We start from the raw sequence: 20,684 nt of genomic DNA on the forward strand, positions 1-20,684 counted from the left end.
GGTACCAGGGTGGTGTCACCTCGTTACAGGTGGGGTGGGACCTCAGGGGACAGTGCCCAAGCTGGGGGGGCACAGCCCAGCCTGGTGATGTAGCCCCTCATCCTGGCCTCCCGCTTTTCTGGCTTTTCCCGACGCCTGATTGCAGCCAGCACTCGGCTTGTGGTGATTGGAAAGGCTCCAAATTGTGGCCACTTTTCCCATCAAGTGGCTCACAGCTCCTGCTGCTTCAGAGGCAATTTCTTGGCGGCCGTGGGTGGCTGCATGTGAGGTCCCTGTCATCCTCCTGCCTGCACTGGATGTCCTTGTCCCCCTGCCCAGGGCCCCCCCACCCTGCTGCAGGACACCCATGGCTGGCACTGGAGCTGCACCTGGGGACCAGGGACGTGGAGAACGGGACAGAGGGAAATGCTGCACAGCCCCAGTGACGCTGCAGGACCTCCATAGTCCTGCACCCCCCAGGTGCCTCAGGACCCCCATCAAGACCCTCGTCAGTCCTGTAAGGCCCAGGACTCTCTGGACCCCCAGTATTCCTGCAGCTCTCAGGATCTGTGGGACCCTGCCAGTCCTCCAGCCCCGAGAATCCTCAGGACCCCATCAGCCCTCCAGCCCCCTGAACCCTCAGGACTCCCACCACTCCTGCAGCCCCCAGGACCCCACAGCCCTCATGACAGGGTTTCCCCCCTTTGCTGCCTTTTCCCCCCTGCACTCATCAAGCTCTTGACAAGGGTTTTTATCCTGTCCCCACACATCACCCGCGTTTCCTTCGGGAGCTGCCAACTCCCCGTCACGTCACCATCAGCACCAGCTCCCAGGTGGGCCCCGGAGCTCCGTTTGTCGTGCAGGGGGAGCGTGTGCGGGCAGCTCCCGCACGTGGGCGGGGCACGTGCGTGTGCACGGTGGCACTTTGGTGGCCTGGCCGTGTCCCAGCACCGAGGGCTCCCCGCTCTCCGCCGCCGGCTCCGTCACGTCCCAGCACTGGGACCTTCCCCTCGCCGTAAACAAGCCCGGGGCACCGCGGCTCTTCACAGCTGCGTCGCACTTGGCATCTCACAAGTAGGTGTTATTAATTAATTAGACCGTCTCTGGCCAGGCTCCGATTTAATTAACGTTCCCGGCACTGCAGATGCTGCCCTGCCCCGGGCTGTGTTGCCACGTGAGCCGCCGCTGCCGGCCGCCTTCCCGGGAGGCTGCAGCAGCCACCGGAGCAGTCGCCGCTGCCTGTTGCTTGGGATGGAGTCCTCGGCTCTCATTTGTTGGCCCAGTCCTTCCCTCTTTCCTTGCGCCCCTCTGCTTTTCCCCCCAAATTTTCCTCCCCATCTTCCACCTTGGCATGAGAGCGGGCAGGCCGGGCACACCGCAATGGGGCAGGGTGTGAGGTACCTGTGAGCGTGTGTGTGTGGGCACACCTGTGCCCGCGTGTGCAGGTGAACACGTGTGTGCATCGCGGTGGGAGCCTGGCCTATCCCCTCTCCGCCGTGAGACCCCCAAATCCTGTCTGCACAGCCCAGCATCCAGCCAGGAGTCTCCATGCGTGTCCCCACACGTGCCAACAGACACATCGTGACATCCCCACAACGAGGGGCTTGGGGCTGCGTGGGCACTGTTCCCGTGAGCTGACCCCCCACCCTGGGGTGCCTGCGTGGGCACGGTGCCCGTGTGCTGACCCCCCCACCCCGGGGTGCCTGCGTGGGCACGCGTGTGCCACTGTGTGACTCCGTGTGTGCGACGAGCGCTGCGTGGGCGTGAAGCTGCAGGGTGGGGGTACCACCCTCCCGGCCCCCATTGGCAGCTCTCCTCTTGCCCACCCACGCCGTGCCATGGGCAGAGCCCCTTATTTAGCGCCGTGCAGCAGCCGCTGCCCCGGTATTTCGCTTCCCGGCTGAGCCCGGGCCGGGGGAGCTGCCCACCACCACCGCTGCCCTCTGCTGCTGCCCACCACCGCTGCTGTCCATCACCACGCCTCGAGGAGTCCCTGCTCCGCAGCCACCGGCGCCGAGGGTCCCTCAGCCCTCGACTCCACCGGAGGGCTCGGCAGGTCTGTGTCCCTGTGTCCCCCACGGCCCTGGAGGCTTCCCGGGGTCCTGGGGAGCTGCTGTGCCCTGTGCTCACTCCGCTGGGGTTGGAGGAAGGCAGGAGGAGGAAGAGGAGGTTGGGATGGCACTGGGGAGGGCACAGGAAGGGGGAGAGATGGGGTGAAGGTGTCGCTTGAATTTGGGGAGGGTTTGGTGGGGGGTTCTGGAAGTAAGTTCGGCTGTGGGCAGGCTACGTGTGCCTGGGGATGTCAGTGTGCCGGGGAGCGTGCCAGGGGACACGGGTGTGCTGAGACCGGGTGAACGTGCAGGACGGAGCCCGAGCCGTGTCCGCGCCCCACACTCGTGTTTGCACAGCTCGTGTGTGAGTGCACAACCGTGGCACCACGGCCACGAGTGGGGACACGGGACCTCCGGCCACAGCAGGGCCGTGTCCCCCGGCACGCCCCGTAACGGACCCCCCCCCACCCCGGTAATGCCCCCCCAGGGGTCCAAGGGACACCGGCATCCCGGGAAGCGGCGCGGTCCCTCCTCCGCACACCCGAGAGGGGGTCCCGCCGCCCCCGGCCCCTCGGTCTCCCGTCTCTTTCCCTCCCCAGAGTCCGGTTCGCTTCCAGACTCATCCCGGGCCGCCCCATCGAGGGGTCGCCGGCTCGGGACAGCCCCGGGAAGCTCCGCCGCTGATCGCTGCTCCCGTGTCCCCCTGAGGATGAAGAACCGACCGGTGCTGGCGGTGCTGCTGCTCCTGGCGCTGCCGCTCGCCCTCGCCCGCCGCGCCCCCGCCGCCCCGCCGGGCCCCGCGCTGGTACGGCCGTCGAGGGGGAGCGGCGGGAGGACCCCGGACCCCCGGGAGCACCCGGACCCCTTCCCATCCCTCTCACCCGCTTCGTTCCCGCAGGGGATGCCCGTCCCGGGGCCGCTGCCGTGGAGCCCCCGCGGCAGCCCCGGGGCCGCCGCCGCCGCCGCCGCGCTGGAGCTGCTGCGGGAGGAGGGCGCCGGTGAGGGGCGGGGGGGCTTGGATGGGAGGGTGTCGGTCCGCCCGGTGCCCGCTCACCCGTTTCGGTCTCTTCCAGGTCCCCCCGCGGCGCCGCAGAAGAGTAAGTCCCGCCCGGTGCCGGCGCCGGTGCCGGCGCCGGTACCGGTGCCGCTGACGGGCGGTCTCTCCGCAGGAGACATGCACGATTTCTTCGTGGGGCTCATGGGGAAGCGAGCAGCGGAGCCCGGGCGAGCGGCGGGGCGGGGGGGCGGCGGCCCAGCCCCCCGGTGCTCCCCGGGACCCCCCGCTCCCGGAGAGGCCCCGCTGCGGGCGGCCTGAGTGACGGAACGAGCCCCTCACGCGGTTGTGCCCGGTGTCCCGGGGATGGTGGGACCGAGTGCGGGAGCGTCCCGGGCGCCGGCGCCCACGGAGCCGTCGGGAGCGCGGCGGTCCCGCCCCACGCGCGCGTGTCCGTGCACCTGTGTACACCTGGACACCTGTACACCTGGCCCCGCTATACACCCACCCGTGTCTGCGCGGGACACGCGCACATTTCGCCTCCGTGTCTTGGCTGCGCCTCCGGGACCCGCTCGGGACAGCCCAGGGGATGGGGATGCGGGGACGGGGCCGCGGGGATGAGCCCACGGGGATGAGCCCACGGGACCACTGGGGCCGGGGTTCGTGTGCTCTTGGCTACAGCGACCTGTCCCTTCCCCACGGCAGTCCCCGTAACTGGAGAAGTGCCCGTGTCCCTTCCCGTGTCCGTAGGTCCGTGCCCCTGTCCATGTCCCTTCCCGTGTCCGTGCCCCTGTCCATGTCCCTTCCTGTGCCCGTGTCCCTTCCCGTGCCAGTCTCTATGTCCCTTCTTGTCCGTGTCAGTGTGTAAATACCACACTGGTGTCCGTGTCCGTGTGCCCCTCCCCGTGTCCATGTCCGTGTGTCCCGCCCCACGTCCGTGTGCTCATGTGTCCGCCCCGTGTCCCGCCCCGTGTCCGTGTGTCCCGCCCCGTGTCCCTGTCCGTGTGTCCCGCCCCATGTCCGTGTGTCCCGCCCCGTGTCCCTGTCCGTGTGTCCCGCCCCATGTCCGTGTGTCCCTCCCCGTGTCCCTGTGTCCGTGTCGGTGTGTCCGTGTGCCCCGTCCGGTGCCCCCGCTCTGGTTCCTCCGCGCCGCGCGGGGGCGCTGCGGGCGGCGGCTCCCGGAAGGCGGCGCGGGCCGGGGCGGGCGCGGGGCGGGTCGGCGCCTTTGTGTGAGCCGGGCCGGGATGGTGCGGGGCGCCGGGCGGGTAAGGAGCGACCCCCGCCCGCCACCCCCGGCCCCCGCAGGGCCCCCGCGCCGCGCCCCCGCCGCCAGCCCCGCGCCGCCCCTCTCCTTCCCTCCCCGGGGCCTCCCGCCGCCTTTCGTGGCTCCCCCCGGGGTCCCTTCCTGCCCCGCTCCCCGGGCCCTACCGGGGACCCCGCTGTCCCCCCGCCCATCTCCTCCCGTTTCTCCCGGAGCAGCTCCGGGACTCCCCCCTTCCCGCAGCCCCCCGGCCCCCCATCCTCTGCCCGGTTCTTTCCCCTTCTGCCCCATCCCCTCCGCAGGGATCCCCAATTGCCGCAGCGACTGCCCGGGTGCTTTTTGGGCTTGGCAGCGTTTGCCTTCCAGAGCCTTCCCCGCGGCATCTTCATCCTCCTCCTCGCCCCCCCCCAGCTGCCGGTGGTGTTTCCTGCATCCCTCCCATCCCCGGGGATGGGCTTTGGTTTTTCCCGGAGCTGGGGCAGAAGCAGCTCCAGCCCCTCCAAACTCCCGCTCTTTGCTGACTTCTGGGCTCGCTGTTCCCTATCTCAGGATGGGGAATGCGGGGAATTAGGAATAGGGGAATTAAGGATAGAGTTTCCTGGGTAAGTTCGTGAAATCCCAAGAGCTGTTGGGGTGTCTGTGAGCAGGACAGAGGGACAAAGGCAGTGGGACAAGCTGGGAGGACACTGGGGAACAGGTGTGGTGGCAGCTGGGGAATCTGAGAGGTGCTGCCAAGAAATCCTGGGGGAATCCACCCCAGGGGAATCCACCCCAGGGGAATCCATCCCAGGGGAATCCAGAGGCTGGAATGCAGAGAATCCCACCCTGGAGCCTGAAGTCTCCTTGAGGGTCCAGGTGGAATCTGAAGTGGAGGAATGAAGTGGCTGCAGCTGGAGGAGACCTAGAGGCAAATCCACCTGGCGTGTCCAGCCTGAGTGAAATCTCTTTGGAGAGGAGCCTCATCCCCAGCTCAGGAAGAGGGAGATGTCTGGAACAGGCTCTGGTTTGGTCTCCGGGTCAGCGGGATCTCTGTCCCTGCCCCTGTGGCAGTGGGACCTTCAGGCTGCCTCGGAGAGTCAGTGTCTTTTTGTTTGGACTTTGCTGCGTTGCACATCCAGCCTTTTACTTCCCAAAAGTGAGGTGACAGGACAGGTTTGACTCTCCAGCTGAGCAGCTGCTCTGTGGCTCCTCAGAAAGGTGCAAAATGACCAGAATGGTGTTGCTTTGGTTGTTAAATAACATTTTTTGTGCGTTTCCCCTCTGCAGAGCCCCTTGCCCTGCCAGTTCCTGCTCCCGCCGCGGATGAAAGCGTGAAGGCCGAGCTGACCAGGAGAAAGGACTCTTAAAGCAGCTGCTAAGATGGGCATGAGGATCAAGCTGCACAGCACCAACCACCCCAACAACCTGCTGAAGGAACTCAACAAGTGCCGCCTCTCCGAGACCATGTGCGACGTCACCATCCTGGTGGGCTCCCGCTCCTTCGCCGCGCACAAGGCCGTGCTGGCCTGTGCTGCTGGCTACTTCCAGAACCTCTTCCTCAACACTGGGCTGGACGCTGCCAGGACCTACGTGGTGGATTTCATCACGCCAGCCAACTTTGAGAAGATCCTGAGCTTTGTGTACACCTCGGAGCTCTTCACCGACCTCATCAACGTGGGGGTTATCTACGAGGTGGCGGAGCGGCTGGGCATGGAGGATCTGCTGCAGGCTTGTCACTCCACCTTCCCCGACCTGGAGAGCTCGGCCATCACCAAGCAGCCTGCTCTGTCTGTGGGGGAAGGCAGGGCTGGGGTGCTGAGCAGCACCTCCTCGGAGCAGAGCCACTCTTTGGGGGACATGCGGAGCGGCGCGGAGCACTTCGGCCCCGAGCGGAATTACCTCCTGCACGGGGACGTGGTGGGCAGCTACAAAGAGGATGACAGGAATGCTGTGGGGGAGGCCAGCCAGGCTCTTCCCCTGATGCACCCACAGCAGCCTCCCAAGACAGAGCAGGAGTCAGATCCAGGGCAGTTCGCTCCGGTCGCAGGTCTGGGGGCCCAGCCCGGTGGGAATGTCGTGGCCCAGACCACTGGCAGCTCCTGCCCTCAGTACAAGGCCCAGAGCAATGGTGACTATGGCAAGGGTGGCTTCTTCCCCACTGACCCCTCCCTGGATGTCTCCACGGGGAGCAATTCCTGCCCCAGCAACAGCGACCACTCCAAAGAGCAGGGATTCGAGCAGATGGATGAGCTCCAGCTGGAGGATTTGGGAGAGGCTGAGCTGCATTTTGAGGATGCTGGAGAAGAGCTGGTCCCGTCTGAGGAAGTGATTGAGCTGAGTGATGACAGCGAGGAGGAGCTGGCCTTCGAGAGCGACAGCCGGGACAGCAAGGCCATGCCCTGCCAGGTGTGCAAGAAGGTGCTGGAACCCAACATCCAGCTGATCCGCCAGCACGCCAGGGACCACGTGGACCTGCTGACAGGGAACTGCAAGGTCTGTGAGACCCACTTCCAGGACCGTAACTCCAGGGTGACTCACGTGCTGTCCCACATCGGCATCTTCCTCTTCTCCTGCGACATGTGCGAGACCAAGTTCTTCACCCAGTGGCAGCTGACGCTGCACCGGCGGGACGGGGTCTTCGACAACAACGTCATCGTCCACCCCAGTGACCCCCTGCCGGGGAAGGTGGCTGTTTTTGGGGGAGGGCCCAGCCCCGAGCTGGCCTGTGCTGCTTGTGGGAAGCCCTTGGCCAAAGATTTCCACACGGTCCGGAACCACCTGCTGGAGCACGTGAACCTGAAGAGCCAAACGTGCGGCGTGTGCGACCAGCGGCACCTGAGCCTCTGCAGCCTGCTGTGGCACGCCCTGTCCCACCTGGGCATCTCCGTCTTCTCCTGCTCCGTGTGTGCCAGCAGCTTCGTGGACAGGCAGCTCCTGGAGAAGCACCTGGCCGTGCACCAGCACGTGGAGGAGGCTCTTTTCCAGTGCCACTTCTGCAGCCAGAGCTTCAAGCTGGAAGCCGCTTATCGCTACCACGTCAGCCAGCACAAGTGCGGGGGCAACCTGGACATCCGGGCGGGCTTCGGGGAGCGCCTGCAGCCCCAGGGGCTGCCCAAGAGGAAGCTGCCTGAGGAGTTCCTGAGCGAGGAGCTGGCTCTGCAGAACCAGCCAGGGAACAGCAAGTACAGCTGCAAGGTGTGCGGCAAGAGGTTTGCCCACACCAGCGAGTTCAACTACCACCGGCGCATCCACACCGGGGAGAAGCCGTACCAGTGCAAGGTGTGCCACAAGTTCTTCCGAGGGCGTTCCACCATCAAGTGTCACCTGAGGACACACTCGGGGGCCCTGATGTATCGCTGCACGGTGTGTGGCCACTACAGCTCCACGCTCAACCTGATGAGCAAGCACATAGGGGTGCACAAGGGCAGCCTCCCGCCGGACTTCACCATCGAGCAGACTTTCATGTACATCATCCATTCCAAAGAGGCTGAGAAAAACACGGATAGCTGATGGGGAGCTGCTGGAGGAGGAGTGGTAATGATGGAGGCTGTGGAGGAGGAAAAGAAAAGGAAAAAAAAAAAACCAAGTTGTTTTATTTAATGGTCAGGCATCATGGATGGAATTCCTTTTTGGTTTTGGTTTGATTTTTTTATTATTATTATTATTATTTTTGGGCCTTCCTAGGGCTTTTTAGATTGGTGGCGTTGTACAAATTAACAGCACGTGAGGTACATCACTGTTTCAAGGAGTCTGTCGTGTTTACTTACCTCTGGTCCTGTTAGAGGCCATCTGTGCTTTTAGCATTTCTCACTAGTTTTTGAGTCTAGATTCTATTTTTTTTTTTTTTTTGAACCTTTTAGCCCACTTGACCAGGCTAACCCTGAGCTTGTCCACAAACTGATGCTGCTAAGATTTTCACACCTGACCTCAGTGGAGAGGGACAGAGCCAGAGCAGGCGCTGGACTCGGAAGGAAAGGAACAAAAGAGAAAGAAAAAAAGGAAAGAAAAAGACATTCTGGGCATCCCTGGTGCTCTGCTGCTACTGCCAGGAGACGGGCAAAGTGTGCTCTGGGGAGAGGAGCGGGAAGCACCTGAGTGTGTAAACGAGGGAACCAGGAGCAGGGGATTCCCACATTCCCTGTTTGCTCTGCCGTGCCCTGAGACCTGGAGGAGGAGCTGCAGGAGCCCCAGCACCTCCCTGCAGAGCCTGGGTGGAGGTGGCTGTGTGAGCACCGAGATCTCCTGTGGGATTGGAGAGGGTGGGGAAGCTCCCTGCTCCTTGTGGGGTGATTTGTGGTGGCCACAGAGAGCCAGGAGTCTCCTGGCTCTGCTCTGCCCCAGCCTCACGCTGTGCCCTGGGCAGGTGGGTCAGGACGAAGCTGTTGCCTTAACTCCCTGGAAGGAGGAGGGGGGACCCTTCTCCTGCCAAAGGGATCCCCCCTCCCGCCCCCTGGATGTGTTCCTGTGGCAAAGCTGGGTGGTTGGAGTGATGTGAGTTTGTTCATGGAGCCACAGCCGTGGCTTGGCCTCTCCAGCTGCATGCTGGGCACTTCTGGGGGGCTTCCCGGGGGGTGGGGGGCTCCCCTGGGGGTGGGGGGCTCCCTTGAGCATGGAGGGACTCTCCTGGGTGTGGGGGGCTCCCCTGGGCATGGAGGGGCTCCCCTGGGTGTGGGGGGCTCTCCTGGGCATGGAGGGGCTCTCCTGGGCATGGAGGGTCTCCCCTGGTTGTGGAGGGTTCTCCTGGGCATGGAGTGGGAATGGAGGGGGCTCTCCTGGCATGGAGGAGCTGTCCTGGGCATGGAGGGGCTCTCCTGGGTATGGGGGGCTCCCCTGAGCATGGCTGGCTCTCCCCCTCTAAATTTCAGTGCCCCTTGGTGCAGGAGGCTCTCCTGGGCGTGGGGAGCTCTCCTGGACCTGTGTCAGGTCCACCTCAGCATGGGGGGCTCTCTCCTGGCCCCTCCTGGGGCTCCCTCCTGGCCCCTCCTGGGGGTCCCTCCTGGCCCCTCCTGGGGGTCCCTCCTGGCCCCTCCTGGGGGTCTCTCCTGGCCACCCCAGTGAGCTCAGCTGTTGCCAGCGGTGTTAACACTGGGAAGGGCCTGGATTGGCTTCTCCCTGTTGTTATCCAGCTGTGGGGCAGAGGTGGGGGAGGAACAGCTCCTTCCAAGCTGGGATTGCCCTCGGGTAACTCATTCTACCTCACAAACAAAGGAGTGCTGGGGGCTCTCCAGCCTGGCTGGTCCTGGATCGGCTCCTGCGCTTCTGTCAAGTTTTGCTGTTACAAAACTAAAACTAAAAAAAACCCTAAAACTAAACTAAACTTAACTAGTGATTTGCAAACCCTGGAAGCTCACCCTGCTGCCCCCTCCCTGGGAAGGGACACAGGGAGGGGACACCCAGGGAGGGCCATCCTGCAGTGGGGGCTGAGCTCAGAGAGCTCAGAGCACCCCGGGGTCTCTGTCCCAGCTCTGCCATGGCCTTGGGCGAGTCACTTCACCTCTTTGCCTCAGTTTCCTCATCTGTAAAATGAGGGTGGTACCTCCCGTGGTACCGAGCTACCTCCGGGAGCGGGGAGGGTGCCTGGAGCCTGGGTTTGGAGGAGGGGAGGGAGGCACCAGAGCCAAGGTCAGCTCTGGGTTGGCCTGGCTGCTGCAGCTCTGAGTTCTGAACTCCAGGCTCGTGGTCCTGGCATCACTGTGTGGAGCTGTGTTTGGTTTTACAAGAGAAAGGGGAATTTTGGGGAGTGGTGTGGTGCTCTGGGCAGTGGTGGGGCTTTGCTGTGGCCTCCTCTGAGCTGCTCTCTGGGTTCCAGGGTTTCTGTCCTGGGATTGTGGGGTGGATGAGGCTGGAAGGGACCATTTGGGGTCACCCAGTCCCACCCCCTGCTCGTGCAGGGTCCCCTCGGGCGTGGAACTCAGGGCTGGGGACAGGGACAGGGTCAGGGGTGGACACGACCTGCACTGCTCTGGAGGTGGCTGTGAAGGGTGTGAGGGATAGACTGGGAGAGCCTTGAGACCCTCCTGGAATGTTCCAGAAGCCGTGGTGAGCTTCAGGGAGGGTCTGCAGCCCTGGATCTCGCTAAGCTGAAAAGCAAAAAGCCTTTTGTGCACATAAACCAAAAAGTGAAGTTTTTACACCCAAACACCAAGGGGCACAGCCAGCCCTTGCTCCTGCCTGGGGGTGAAAGCAGGAGCCCCCCCACTGCTGCTGGCTCTGATCCAGGGAATTTCTGGATCATTCCCACCTGGAACACCCCAAATCTGCAGTGGAGGGGCTGCAGGGATGGGTCTGACCCTGCTGCTGCTGCTGCTCCTGGGGGTGATTCCCCGAGGGGTCAGAGACCTGGGGGGGGGTCCTGGGTGTTCCTGAGCCTTTGGGGTGGGCAGGGATGTCCCCCCTGTCCCCAGCCTGCCTGGCAGCTCCAGTTCAGCATTGGGAGAGCCAAAATCCATTTGGATTTCATTCCTTCTCCACCTCCGTGGGCAAGCCCGGCTCTCTCCTGTCCCCACTGCCCTTGGTGACCCTGGGGACACCAACCTACCTCCCCTGGGCAGCCTGAGCTGTTTGCAAAGTGCTTTGGGATCCTGGAGTAGGAGAGGGGGTGGCAGAGGGGAAATCCTGGCAGCATCCAGGTCACGGAGCCTCTCTGAGGGCCCAGCTCTGAGCCCCGGCTCACTCCCACCCCAACCACAAAATTCACTTTCCCCCTTTCTCAGTGGCTCCAGCTGAGTAATTGAGCAGAAGAAGAAGAGAGAACAAGAGTTGAATTTGCTGTCTAACCTTTTTGTTAATTGTAGGTACTGACCTCCTGCTATTTAAGTGTTTACTATCTATTTGCTGTAAAGTTTTGTATATTTTGTAAACTTCCCCCCTCTCCCCCTCCCCGAATGGTAGATGTCTAAAATCGTTGTACATCGGGTTCTTTTCTACTCCATTGTCCAGCACAAAGTGTGGTTTTTTATTTAGAATAATAAAATGGAAAACATTGACCTCTTGGAGCTGCTTCTTTCTAAAATGTTTTCCTCCCAGGAATGGCTGGGAAGGAGGTGAGGCCATCCCTGCATCATCTGCCTCTGGATTTGTTCTCAGGGGAAGAGTTTGGGACATTCCTGGGGGGTGCAGGAGCAGCAGGGGGGAGCAGAGCCCACCCAGTGGGGAATCCCAGGGCTTGTGTGCCTGGAGGAGCCTTTCCTGCCAGGAGCTGGAGCTCCACGGGCTGGGAAATGAGCTCCAGGTGGTTCTGAGGGGTCTGGAGCAGCTCAGTGATGAGGAGAGGACCTGGGAGCTGGGCTTGGTTAGGTGGAGAAGAGGAGGCTGAGAGGGGATTCTGTCAGTCCATAAAAATATCTCAGATTTCTCATTTGAGAGGGGATCTCATCAATCCATAAAAATATCTCAGAAATCCATACAAATATCTCATTTGAGAAGGGATCTCGTCAATCCATAACAATATCTCACATTTCTCATTTGAGAAGGGATCTCAACAACCCATAAAAATATCTTAAATATCTCATTTGAGAGGGAATCTCATCAATCCATAAAAATACCTCAAATATCCATATAAAGATCTCATTTCAGAGGGGATCTCCTCAATCCATAACAACACCTCAAAGGGCCAAGAGGATGGTGCCAGATTTTTCAGTGGTGTGACAGAGCAAGGAGCAACATAAATGAAACCTCAAGAAATTCCACCTTGACACAAAGAAGAATTTCCCATGGAGGTGGCAACAATTTATTTGAGGCCCTTAAGTTTATGGACAAAAGTGCAGAGAAATGAAGACAGTTAAAAATTAGGTTTATTAGTGAAATAACCAAATTTTACATGTTGAAGTGTCTTGGATATATTTTTGCCCTGGTGAGTGGCTGGCTGTGTGTTTATCATCCATTTCTTCACTGGGAATGGGAGGGAATTAGCAAAGGGAAGCTCAGGGAGGATTTGGGGTCAGGGAATGAAGGTGGTGGGGTCCTGTGGGTGCAGATCTCAGCCTGGGGGTGTCTCACAGCCCTTGGGCTCCTGCACTCACAGGGTAAGGAGCAGAGGAAGGGAATTCCTGAGCAGGGAATTCTGACCCTGCTGGAGCCTTCCCAGGATTTCTGTGTCGGAGCTGGGTTTGGGTTATTCCCCCACTGCTCATGTCCTGGGGTAAAAAGGAGCATCCCTGCAGGAGGAACCCTGAGGAATTTAGGGTTTTCCCCCATCAGGGACCCCTGGAAGTGGCAGAGCTTTCCCAGCCAGCGCTGTGATAGCCCCACATCCGCCTCCACCCCTGGTCATGGGCTTCTCCTGGGACATCCTGCTCCTGCCCTGAGCCAGCATCCTGTCCCCAGAACTGCTTATGCTTTGCTTTTTTCACAACACATTCCTCCAGCAGCTCAAGGCCTTTGGTGGATTTATGGTGTCTCTGTCACCTTCCCCCAGCGAGGGCCTGACCCCCAGCACGTGGCTGAGATCAGGATCCACACGGGGATGAACTTTCTCCAGATTCTCCAGGTCCTTGGCACAAGCCCAGCCCGTGCTCCAGCTCTGAGGATTTCTGCACATCCCTGTGCTCCCACAGGGGCTTTGGTGGAAGGGGAAGGGGTGTTGGGGCCTGAGGGAGTTGAGAAATCCACCCAGTGGCCATCAAAAGCTGCCAGGGGATGCTCCAGAGGGGTTAATGGGATGGGGGACCAAAAATCAGTCTGGAGCAGCCCTTCCCAGTAAAAGCCAGTTCAGCCATCACTAATTTACAGCTGGGTTTGCAAAATTGCTCTGAAGGAGTGGCTGATCTCGACTCCAAGTTGTTCCTCCCCTCAGGTCTGTGCCCTGCTCAGCCCCTTGGGCTGCTTCACCTTCATCTCTCAGAAATCAGGTTCTGGGCGTTGCTGGGCACCGTGGGGGGAGGTTTGTGCTCCAGAGGGATGATTCCTCCTCTCCCACTCGGGATGGCACTCACCAGGCAGGGCCATGCCCAGGGCTGGGGTCAGGGGCACTTTGGGGGTGCAGGAACACCCGTGATGGGGCAGATGGGGCAACTCCAACAGCCTGGGGGGGCAGGAGGGGCTCTGATTTTGGGGCTGGGTTGTGTCAGACACTGAGAGGAACAACAGGCTTTATTATTGCAAGGGTTTCTCTTGTCAAACAGGAATAGAATTTTTTCTTATCCTTTCTTTAGGTTGGACACAACAGCACTCCAGGGGCAAGATGTCCACAGCTCCCAGCTCTCCTCAAACCTGGCACCGCATCCTGCCGCGGGAGGTGCCCAGCCAAGAAGGGCTGTGCCCAAGCAAATGTGTCCTCAGCAGCAGGAAAACCAATCCAACTGTCCCCAGGGAGCCACCAGGACGGAGACTGGGAGAACCTGACCCCCTCAGTTGGGAGGGCTGTTGTCCTTCGCGATGACTATGGAGTGCTGCGTGCTGGAGGAGGAGTTGCCAGCAGCCTTCTGGCCACCGTGGTCCTTGGGGATGTACTTGACCACGGCAGAGATGAGTTTGCTGCGGAAGTTCTTGCTGAGGAAGTTGTAGAGGATGGGGTTGACGACGCAGTGGAGCAGCGTGAAGCAGTCGATGATGTCGTAGAAGAAGTAGAGGAGGTGGGCGAAGGTGCAGTGCAGGATGATGTGGTTGCCCTCGAGGGTGAGCAGAGTCAGCACGGCGTGGAAGGGCAGCCAGCTGAGCAGGAACACCCCGATGTAGGCGTAGATGAGCAGGCAGTGCTTGTGGCTCTCCGGCTTGGCGCGCCGGACGAAGCGCGCCGTCAGCACGTTGAACGTCGCGATGATGGGGAAGGGGATGAGGAAGCCGATGGTGGTGGTGGCCAAGCTGACCGCCAGCGCCCACTCGTCATAGGTCTCAAAAGGGGCCATGAAGATGCAGATGGGCTCCCCGGTGTTGACCAGCTGCATGTGAGCCACCTCCAGCACGGGGATGGCGGCGGCCAGGAGCCAGCTGCAGGCGCAGACCGCGCGGCGCACGCGGTGCTGGTGCCGCTGCCAGAAGAGGGAGGAGCTGGTCAGGGTCACGTAGCGATCCACGCTCAGGCAGGTGAGGAAGAAGATGCTGGCGTACATGTTGGCGAAGTAGAAGTAGTGGGTGAAGCGGCAGAGGAAGCTGCCCCAGAGCCAGGTGTAATCCAGCATCACCTCCAGCATCCAGATGGGCAGTGAGAGCAGCACGCCCAGGTCGGCGATGGCCATGTTGATGATGTAGAGGTTGACCAAGTTCTTGGTGCCCCGTGTCTGCCAGTTGACCCAGATGACGAGGAGGTTCTCCACCAAGCCCACCACGAAGATGACCAAGTAGAGGATGAAGAGAACCACTCGCTTGATGTTCTCGTCCAGGCTGAACTCGCAGTAGGTGTAGGTGTGGTTCAGGAGGTAGAACAGCTCGGACAGGTTGTGGTAGTCCCCGTACTCGCTGGGGACAGTGTGTGTCTCCATGGGGACAGTGGTCACCTCTGCCATCCTGGTGGCTGCAGGGAAAGGGAGAGCACTGAGCTGGGCAGCCTGAAACAGTGGGGCTCAAAAAGATCCTTCTGGGAGCTTCTAATCCAACTTTTACTCCCACGGTGACTCCCTACATCAACCCTCAAAAGACGCTGAGTCCGCCCAGGTGATCCCCTCACATCCCAGGATAGATTCCAGCCACAAACAACAGTCACCACATGTGGTGGCTGTCCCCTGTCCCAGAACCTGGCCTGGGACACAGAGAGGTGTCGGTGGCTCTGTCCCAGAGTCAGCTCCAGCAGGAAAGCCACCGCTCCCACCCGAGCCCTCGGGGCGGGGTCACTCGCCAGCCGCCCTCACCCTGCCGGGAGCCATCGGGACATCCAAGTAGGTGACAAAATTATACATTTCAGGGAAATGCAGTTGACCTGAACATCCTTTAACTGCCCCAAGTGAGATCCCCGATCCCAGCACAGCGAAGAGGCTGCGGAGCCCGTCCAGCCTCGGGCTGCTGGAGGTGCCCAGGAGCAGCCATTCCCTCGGGAATGTGCCCAGGAGCAGCCGTTCCCTCGGGAATGCTGCAGGACTCTGCCCTTCCAGCCGGTCTTCCCGCTTCATTTGGAGCCTGGCAAGCCAGGACCGAGCTGGTGTCCCCCGTGAGTGTCACCCCTGTGGCACCCAGCCAGGCTGGCACCCACCGGCCCCAGAACCAGGGGAGGCTGGAGCTGCCACCCCCAGGGATCCTGAACCTCCCGTCCTCTCTGTCCTGCAGGTCCTGAGGAGAGACAGGACAGACGGACAGGAGAAGGGACAGAGAGATGGGAGAGGGGACAGACGGACAGGAGAAGGGACAGATGGACAGGAGAAGGGACAGAGAGATGGGAGAGGGGACAGACGGACAGGAGAAGGGACAGGCAGACAGAAGGGACAGACAAACGGGAGAAGGGACAGACAGATGGGAGAGAGGACAGATGGATGGGAGAGGGGACAGACGGACAGGAGAAGGGACAGGCAGACAGGACCAGGGACAGACAAACAGGAGAAGGGACGGACGGATGGGTGAGGGGACAGATGGATGGCAAGGGGGACAAACGGACAGGAAAAGGGACAGGCAGACAGGACCAGGGACAGACAGGTGGGAGAGGAGACAGATGGATGGGAGAGGGGACAGACGGACTGGAGAAGGGACAGGCAGACAAGACCAGGGACAGACAAACAGGAGAACGGACGGACGGATGGGAGAGAGGACAGCCGGATGGTAAAGGGGACAGACAGACAGAAGGGACACGAGGGAGCAGGGACGGCGCTGGCTCACCGGCGGCTGAGCGAGGGCTGTGCAGGGGCTGCTCGGGAGCGGGGGGATCCTCTCGGCTCGGCAGCTCGAGCGCTTCTGGGCACGGAGCTCGGGTGGGCTCGGTGGCCGCTTGCTGGGCAGGAAATGACCGGCGTGGTGCGACATCCTGAGCCAGCCCAGCGCGGGGGACACTTCACTGCACTTCCAGCGCCGGAACTCGGCTCCCGTTTGATTTTGTCACAGGGTGGGGACGGGCGCGGGGAGGCCCCGGGCAGGTGTCGGTGTGGAAGCCGCAGGTGCCTGGGGATGGGCGGAGGTCCCTGAGGCTTCCTGAGTGTCCCCTCCACTGTTACCCCGCCGGGGTAAGAGGTTGGATCCTGCCTGGATCATTCTGTGGGGAAAATACATCCCAGGTCCTGCCCCAGCTCCGGGAATCCTGGGGGGGTGGGGTGCGTTGTAACAAAGGTGCCAAAGTTGTCCTTGATGACACCTCGATATCAGGGTGAGCTCAGGGTTTTTTTTTCAGTGGGAAAGGGCTGAAAGCTGAACTCTCTGCCCGGGCAGCGCTCCCGCAGGAGCCGATGGCAGATGGATGTGGCCAGAGAAGCACCTCTGGCCAGGCAGTAATTAATCACAGAGCCGTGATTGCCCCGCTGTCTGGCAGGGGAAGCCAGGGGGGCTCAAGCCTTGCCCCGGCGCTGGGGAGGGGGCTGATAGGCAGAAAATTTTGCATCGGGCTGCAAGTCCTGCGAAACAATTGCAGGAAATCTCCTTTTTTCCAGCGCAGCCAAGACCGCGGGATCAACAATCGGCTCGGAAGGAAGGCTCGGGGAGCGGGGAAGCGCCACGGCGCTGATAAGTCGGGGCTCACAACAACAAGCCCAGCGCTGGTGACCCCGTGTGCAGGTACCAAGCCCGGCAGGAGCAGCTTCCAAACAGGAACTCGGCGGCTTCGGGCACATTTTGGCTCAGCTGGGGCCGTGGGGGTGGTGAGAGGCTGCTCTGCCATCGAGGGGCTGGGGGGATTTGCCCTGCCCGAGGGGGAAGCAATGCTCTGCTGGTTTTATTTAACGGGTCAGGCAATTTCCACACCGAACTCTGGCGCTGAGCAGGATCTGGGAGCTGTCAAGGATCGTGCAGGGGCTGCTGATCCTGGCGGGAATGCCGGTTGTGTTTCCAAGACAGCTGAGCAGGGTTGGGATAGGCGGCTCAGCCCTTTCTGCCCATCCCTGCCGCAATGTTGGGGTGCCCCAAGGCTCCCAGCACCCCAAATGTGTGCCCAGGGGCCCCCAGCCTCCCTCAGGGTGTGGAGAGGTGGGCTCCAGGCAGAGGCAGCGCCGTGGATCTGCAATTCCCAAACTCCTTCCCTCCCCTGGCAGCCGTCGGCGGCCCGCGGTGCTGCCGGAGGGATTTGGGCACAGGTGTCGCACGGCAGGTACAGCCAAGGCTGCAGCTCCCGGGGGGGTTGGCACGTCACATCCCGGCCCCTGGGGACATCCCGGTCCCGAACGCGACCTGCGGGGGCTGCCGGACACGTTTGAACTTTCTAAGCCAAAGAAAACATTTGGGAAAAGCTTCCTTGGCTGGGGAAGCAGCTCGGCGAGCTGAAGGCAGCTTGTGCAAGGTCCCGGGTTCTCCCCATCCCTCTCGCCCTCCCCGTCGCATCCCGGGGGTCCCGGTCCAGCTCGGGTGGGCTCGGGGCCCTATCCTCTTGTCCTTGCCAGAGCTGGGGCGAGAGGGGAAGAGTTGGTGGTGCTCTGGTCCCGCTGGCGAGTGCACAACCTCAGAGGCCTGCCCCTCAGCTACTGATCGCTAATCAGCTCTTAATTAGCTCGATGAGTGACGCAGGGATCACCGCCCACGAGCCCAGGGGATGAATAAACACCGCTCTGCCTCTCCCGGCCCGCTCCCTGCCAGCCGAGCCGGGGTATCCCGGGATACGCCGTGCCCAGGGGATGGATAAACACCGCTCTGCCTCTCCCGGCCCGCTCCCTGCCAGCCGAGCCAGGGTATCCCGGGATACGCCGTGCCCAGGGGATGAATAAACACCGCTCTGCCTTTCCCGGCCCGCTCCCTGCCAGCCGAGCCGGGGTATCCCGGGATACGCCGTGCCCAGGGGATGGATAAACACCGCTCTGCCTCTCCCGGCCCGCTCCCTGCCAGCCGAGCCAGGGTATCCCGGGATATGCCGTGCCCAGGGGATGGATAAACACCGCTCTGCCTCTCCCGGCCCGCTCCCTGCCAGCCGAGCCAGGGTATCCCGGGATATGCCGTGCCCAGGGGATGAATAAACACCGCTCTGCCTTTCCCGGCCCGCTCCCTGCCAGCCGAGCCAGGGTGTCCCGGTTTACTCGGCTGCTCTGGGCACGGGCAGCAGCCGGGATCTGCCATGGGACCCCCCGGTGGTCACCGGCACCGTGGCCAAGTGACCATCGGACACCTCCAAGCATTGCACCGCCTTTATTGAGCACGTTCCCGAGGGCGTGAGACACCCGCGGGCCATGTCCCCGCTCGGGTGGCCCTCAGGGGATCCCTCTGGCCGGGATGGGCAGGAAGAAGCCGAGGATGGTGTCGGACAGCCAGGCCGGGCAGTAGCTGAGGGGGAGGAAGATGAGCCAGGCATCCCAGCCGGCGGCGTAGCGGCTGCGGGGGCAGCGGGACAGCAGCGCGTGTGTCATGGCATCGGTGACATGCGACAGGCGGGAGCTGCTCAGGCGGTGCAGCAGCGTGGTGCTCTTGGCATCTGGGTGGGCAGAAGGGGGTCAGCGCCATGGAGGTGGCGTCAGCGGGGGTGGCGGTGCGGGGTGGGGCCGGACTCACATTTGTCCAGGTAGTGGCGGCCGTAGGCTGCCTGGGCTTCGGCCGGGAGCCGCTCCCAGAGGCGAACGAAGCCCTTCACCAGCGGGGCGGGCTCGATCATTCCCGTCTGGAAGCCTCCAGGTTCGATGATGGAGACCTGCACCCCGAAGGGACGCAGCTCCCGCCTGCCCGAGGTGGGGGCGTCAGCGGGAGCTGCAGCCCCGAAGGGGGCAGAGACCGGGTGGGAGCGAGGAGCTGCTGGTGACACCCCCCAGGCGTTCCCTCATGGGCACAGGGGAACATTGTCCTTGCTCCAGGGACCCTCTTGGATCCCGAGACATCCCGGACTTCCATGCCAGGGACCCCACTGGACCCCGGGATCCTGGAATCCCCCTGAACCTCAGTGCCTCGGGACCACCCCAGACCCCGGAGCATTCCCGGATCCCGGGACCTCCCCGAATCTCAGCCCCCCGGGACTCCCCTGGACACCAGAACCCCGGACCCTGGGACACCCCGGGACCTCCTGGACTGGTCCGTCCAGAGCTCCTTGAAACCCTTCCCCTGGTTGCACACCCACGGCTCCAGCCCTGCCCACGCTCCCAGCCCGCTTGTGGCCAGCGTTTCACAAGATCTCTGGGGAAAAAGTAACCGGGAGTAAATACGGAAATAAAACCTCGCCAGAGGACAGCGGGGAGAGCACGGGAGAGCTCCGGGGGCTGCCACAACCGTACCTGAGGCTGTCAGAGAAGGCTTCCACGCCGAATTTGGAGATGCAGTAGCCTCCACCGAAACAGGACACGCGGCCCATCACGCTGGCCACGTTGACCACGCGGCCCCGCGCCCGCCGCACCAGCGGCAGGAGGCTCAGCGTCACCTCCACCAGCCCCACCAGGTTGACATCCAGCACCTTGACAAAGTCCTCCTTGGTCAGCCACTCGTTTGGAGCGGTGGGGATGGCGATGCCTGCGTTGTTCACCAGCCCCCAGAGCCCTGCAGAGGGGAGGGGATGAGCTGGGGCTGTTCCTCAGCCCGCAGCCCTGTGCCAGCCTCCCCCGTGTTGAGTGGCCAAGGTGGCAGGAGAGCTGTTGGGGCAATCAGCTCTAAATTAGCTGATTTTCAGGGAGAAAGGGCTGAAAGCTGAACTCTCTGCCCGGGCAGCGCTCCCGCAGGAGCCGATGGCAGATGGATGTGGCCAGAGAAGCACCTCTGGCCAGGCAGCAATTAATCACAGAGCCGTGATTGCCCCGCAGCCTGGCAGGGGAAGCCAGAGGGGACAACAGGGGCATCACCCCCATTCTACCTTGATCACCCACACGCTGCCGGACCCAGGCGGTGACATCGGCGATGCTCTTGCTGCAGGTGACATCCAGCAGGACGGTCTGCAGCCGCTCGGAGGTGGCCTCCCGCAGCTGCGCGGCGCCGGCATCCGTCAGGCAGGCGGCCAGCACCCGCATTCCCCGCGCGTCCAGCTGCCGCGCCAGCAGGTTCCCGAAGCCGCTGTCGCATCCCGTGATCAGCACGTGCTTCTCCGAGAGCCGCGGCACCGTCTGCCGCTCCCGGTGCCAGCGGCGCAGCAGGAGCAGCCCCAGCAGCGCGGCCACCACGTACAGCCACATCCTCGGCGGCGGCACCGGCACCGGGATGGGGACTAGGACGTGTCCGGGAGAGGTTTGTCCCGACCCTGGCCTTTCCCTCTGGCCGCTGTTAATAATTAATTTGCGGACTCCGGGGCAACGATCGCGGAGACACCGTTGGGCCTCCGGGCACTACCGGGATGCCGGAGCGGCTCCGCCCCGTCCTCTTACGGGGCTCGTCCCGCTGCTGCCGCCTGGAGCCCGCCGGGCTGCGGGCAGTGCCCCGGGATATGTCCCGGGGCTTCGCTCCGGCCGCTCTTGCGGGGAAC

At 62.3% G+C, this 20,684-nt stretch overlaps 4 protein-coding genes across 4 annotated transcripts; 2 read left to right on the forward strand and 2 right to left on the reverse strand.

Moving 5' to 3' along the window:
- Positions 1-2,672: 2,672 nt before the first annotated feature.
- Positions 2,673-3,558, forward strand: TAC3 (tachykinin precursor 3). Its single transcript, XM_059871772.1, has 4 exons — positions 2,673-2,803; positions 2,909-3,028; positions 3,104-3,127; positions 3,200-3,558. The coding sequence occupies exons 1-4, from the start codon at positions 2,740-2,742 to the stop codon at positions 3,343-3,345; spliced, it is 354 nt and encodes a 117-aa protein (XP_059727755.1). The 5' UTR covers positions 2,673-2,739; the 3' UTR covers positions 3,346-3,558.
- A 663-nt stretch (positions 3,559-4,221) lies between these two features.
- On the forward strand, positions 4,222-11,250 carry ZBTB39 (zinc finger and BTB domain containing 39). The gene is made up of 2 exons (XM_059871740.1): positions 4,222-4,289; positions 5,552-11,250. The coding sequence occupies exon 2, from the start codon at positions 5,645-5,647 to the stop codon at positions 7,772-7,774; it is 2,130 nt and encodes a 709-aa protein (XP_059727723.1). The 5' UTR covers positions 4,222-4,289; positions 5,552-5,644; the 3' UTR covers positions 7,775-11,250.
- A 789-nt stretch (positions 11,251-12,039) lies between these two features.
- GPR182 (G protein-coupled receptor 182) lies at positions 12,040-17,537 on the reverse strand. The gene is made up of 2 exons (XM_059871764.1): positions 16,004-17,537; positions 12,040-14,714 (listed from the first exon to the last, which is right to left on the reverse strand). The coding sequence occupies exon 2, from the start codon at positions 14,704-14,706 to the stop codon at positions 13,612-13,614; it is 1,095 nt and encodes a 364-aa protein (XP_059727747.1). The 5' UTR covers positions 14,707-14,714; positions 16,004-17,537; the 3' UTR covers positions 12,040-13,611.
- An 889-nt stretch (positions 17,538-18,426) lies between these two features.
- LOC132340707 (retinol dehydrogenase 16-like) lies at positions 18,427-20,550 on the reverse strand. Its single transcript, XM_059871766.1, has 4 exons — positions 20,082-20,550; positions 19,513-19,771; positions 18,803-18,966; positions 18,427-18,725 (listed from the first exon to the last, which is right to left on the reverse strand). Exons 1-4 carry the CDS (start codon positions 20,395-20,397, stop codon positions 18,505-18,507), a joined length of 960 nt encoding a protein of 319 aa, XP_059727749.1. The 5' UTR covers positions 20,398-20,550; the 3' UTR covers positions 18,427-18,504.
- Positions 20,551-20,684: the final 134 nt, after the last annotated feature.

Source organism: Haemorhous mexicanus, chromosome 33 (genome assembly GCF_027477595.1).
Source record: "Haemorhous mexicanus isolate bHaeMex1 chromosome 33, bHaeMex1.pri, whole genome shotgun sequence".
In the NCBI taxonomy this organism is placed as follows: domain Eukaryota; kingdom Metazoa; phylum Chordata; class Aves; order Passeriformes; family Fringillidae; genus Haemorhous; species Haemorhous mexicanus.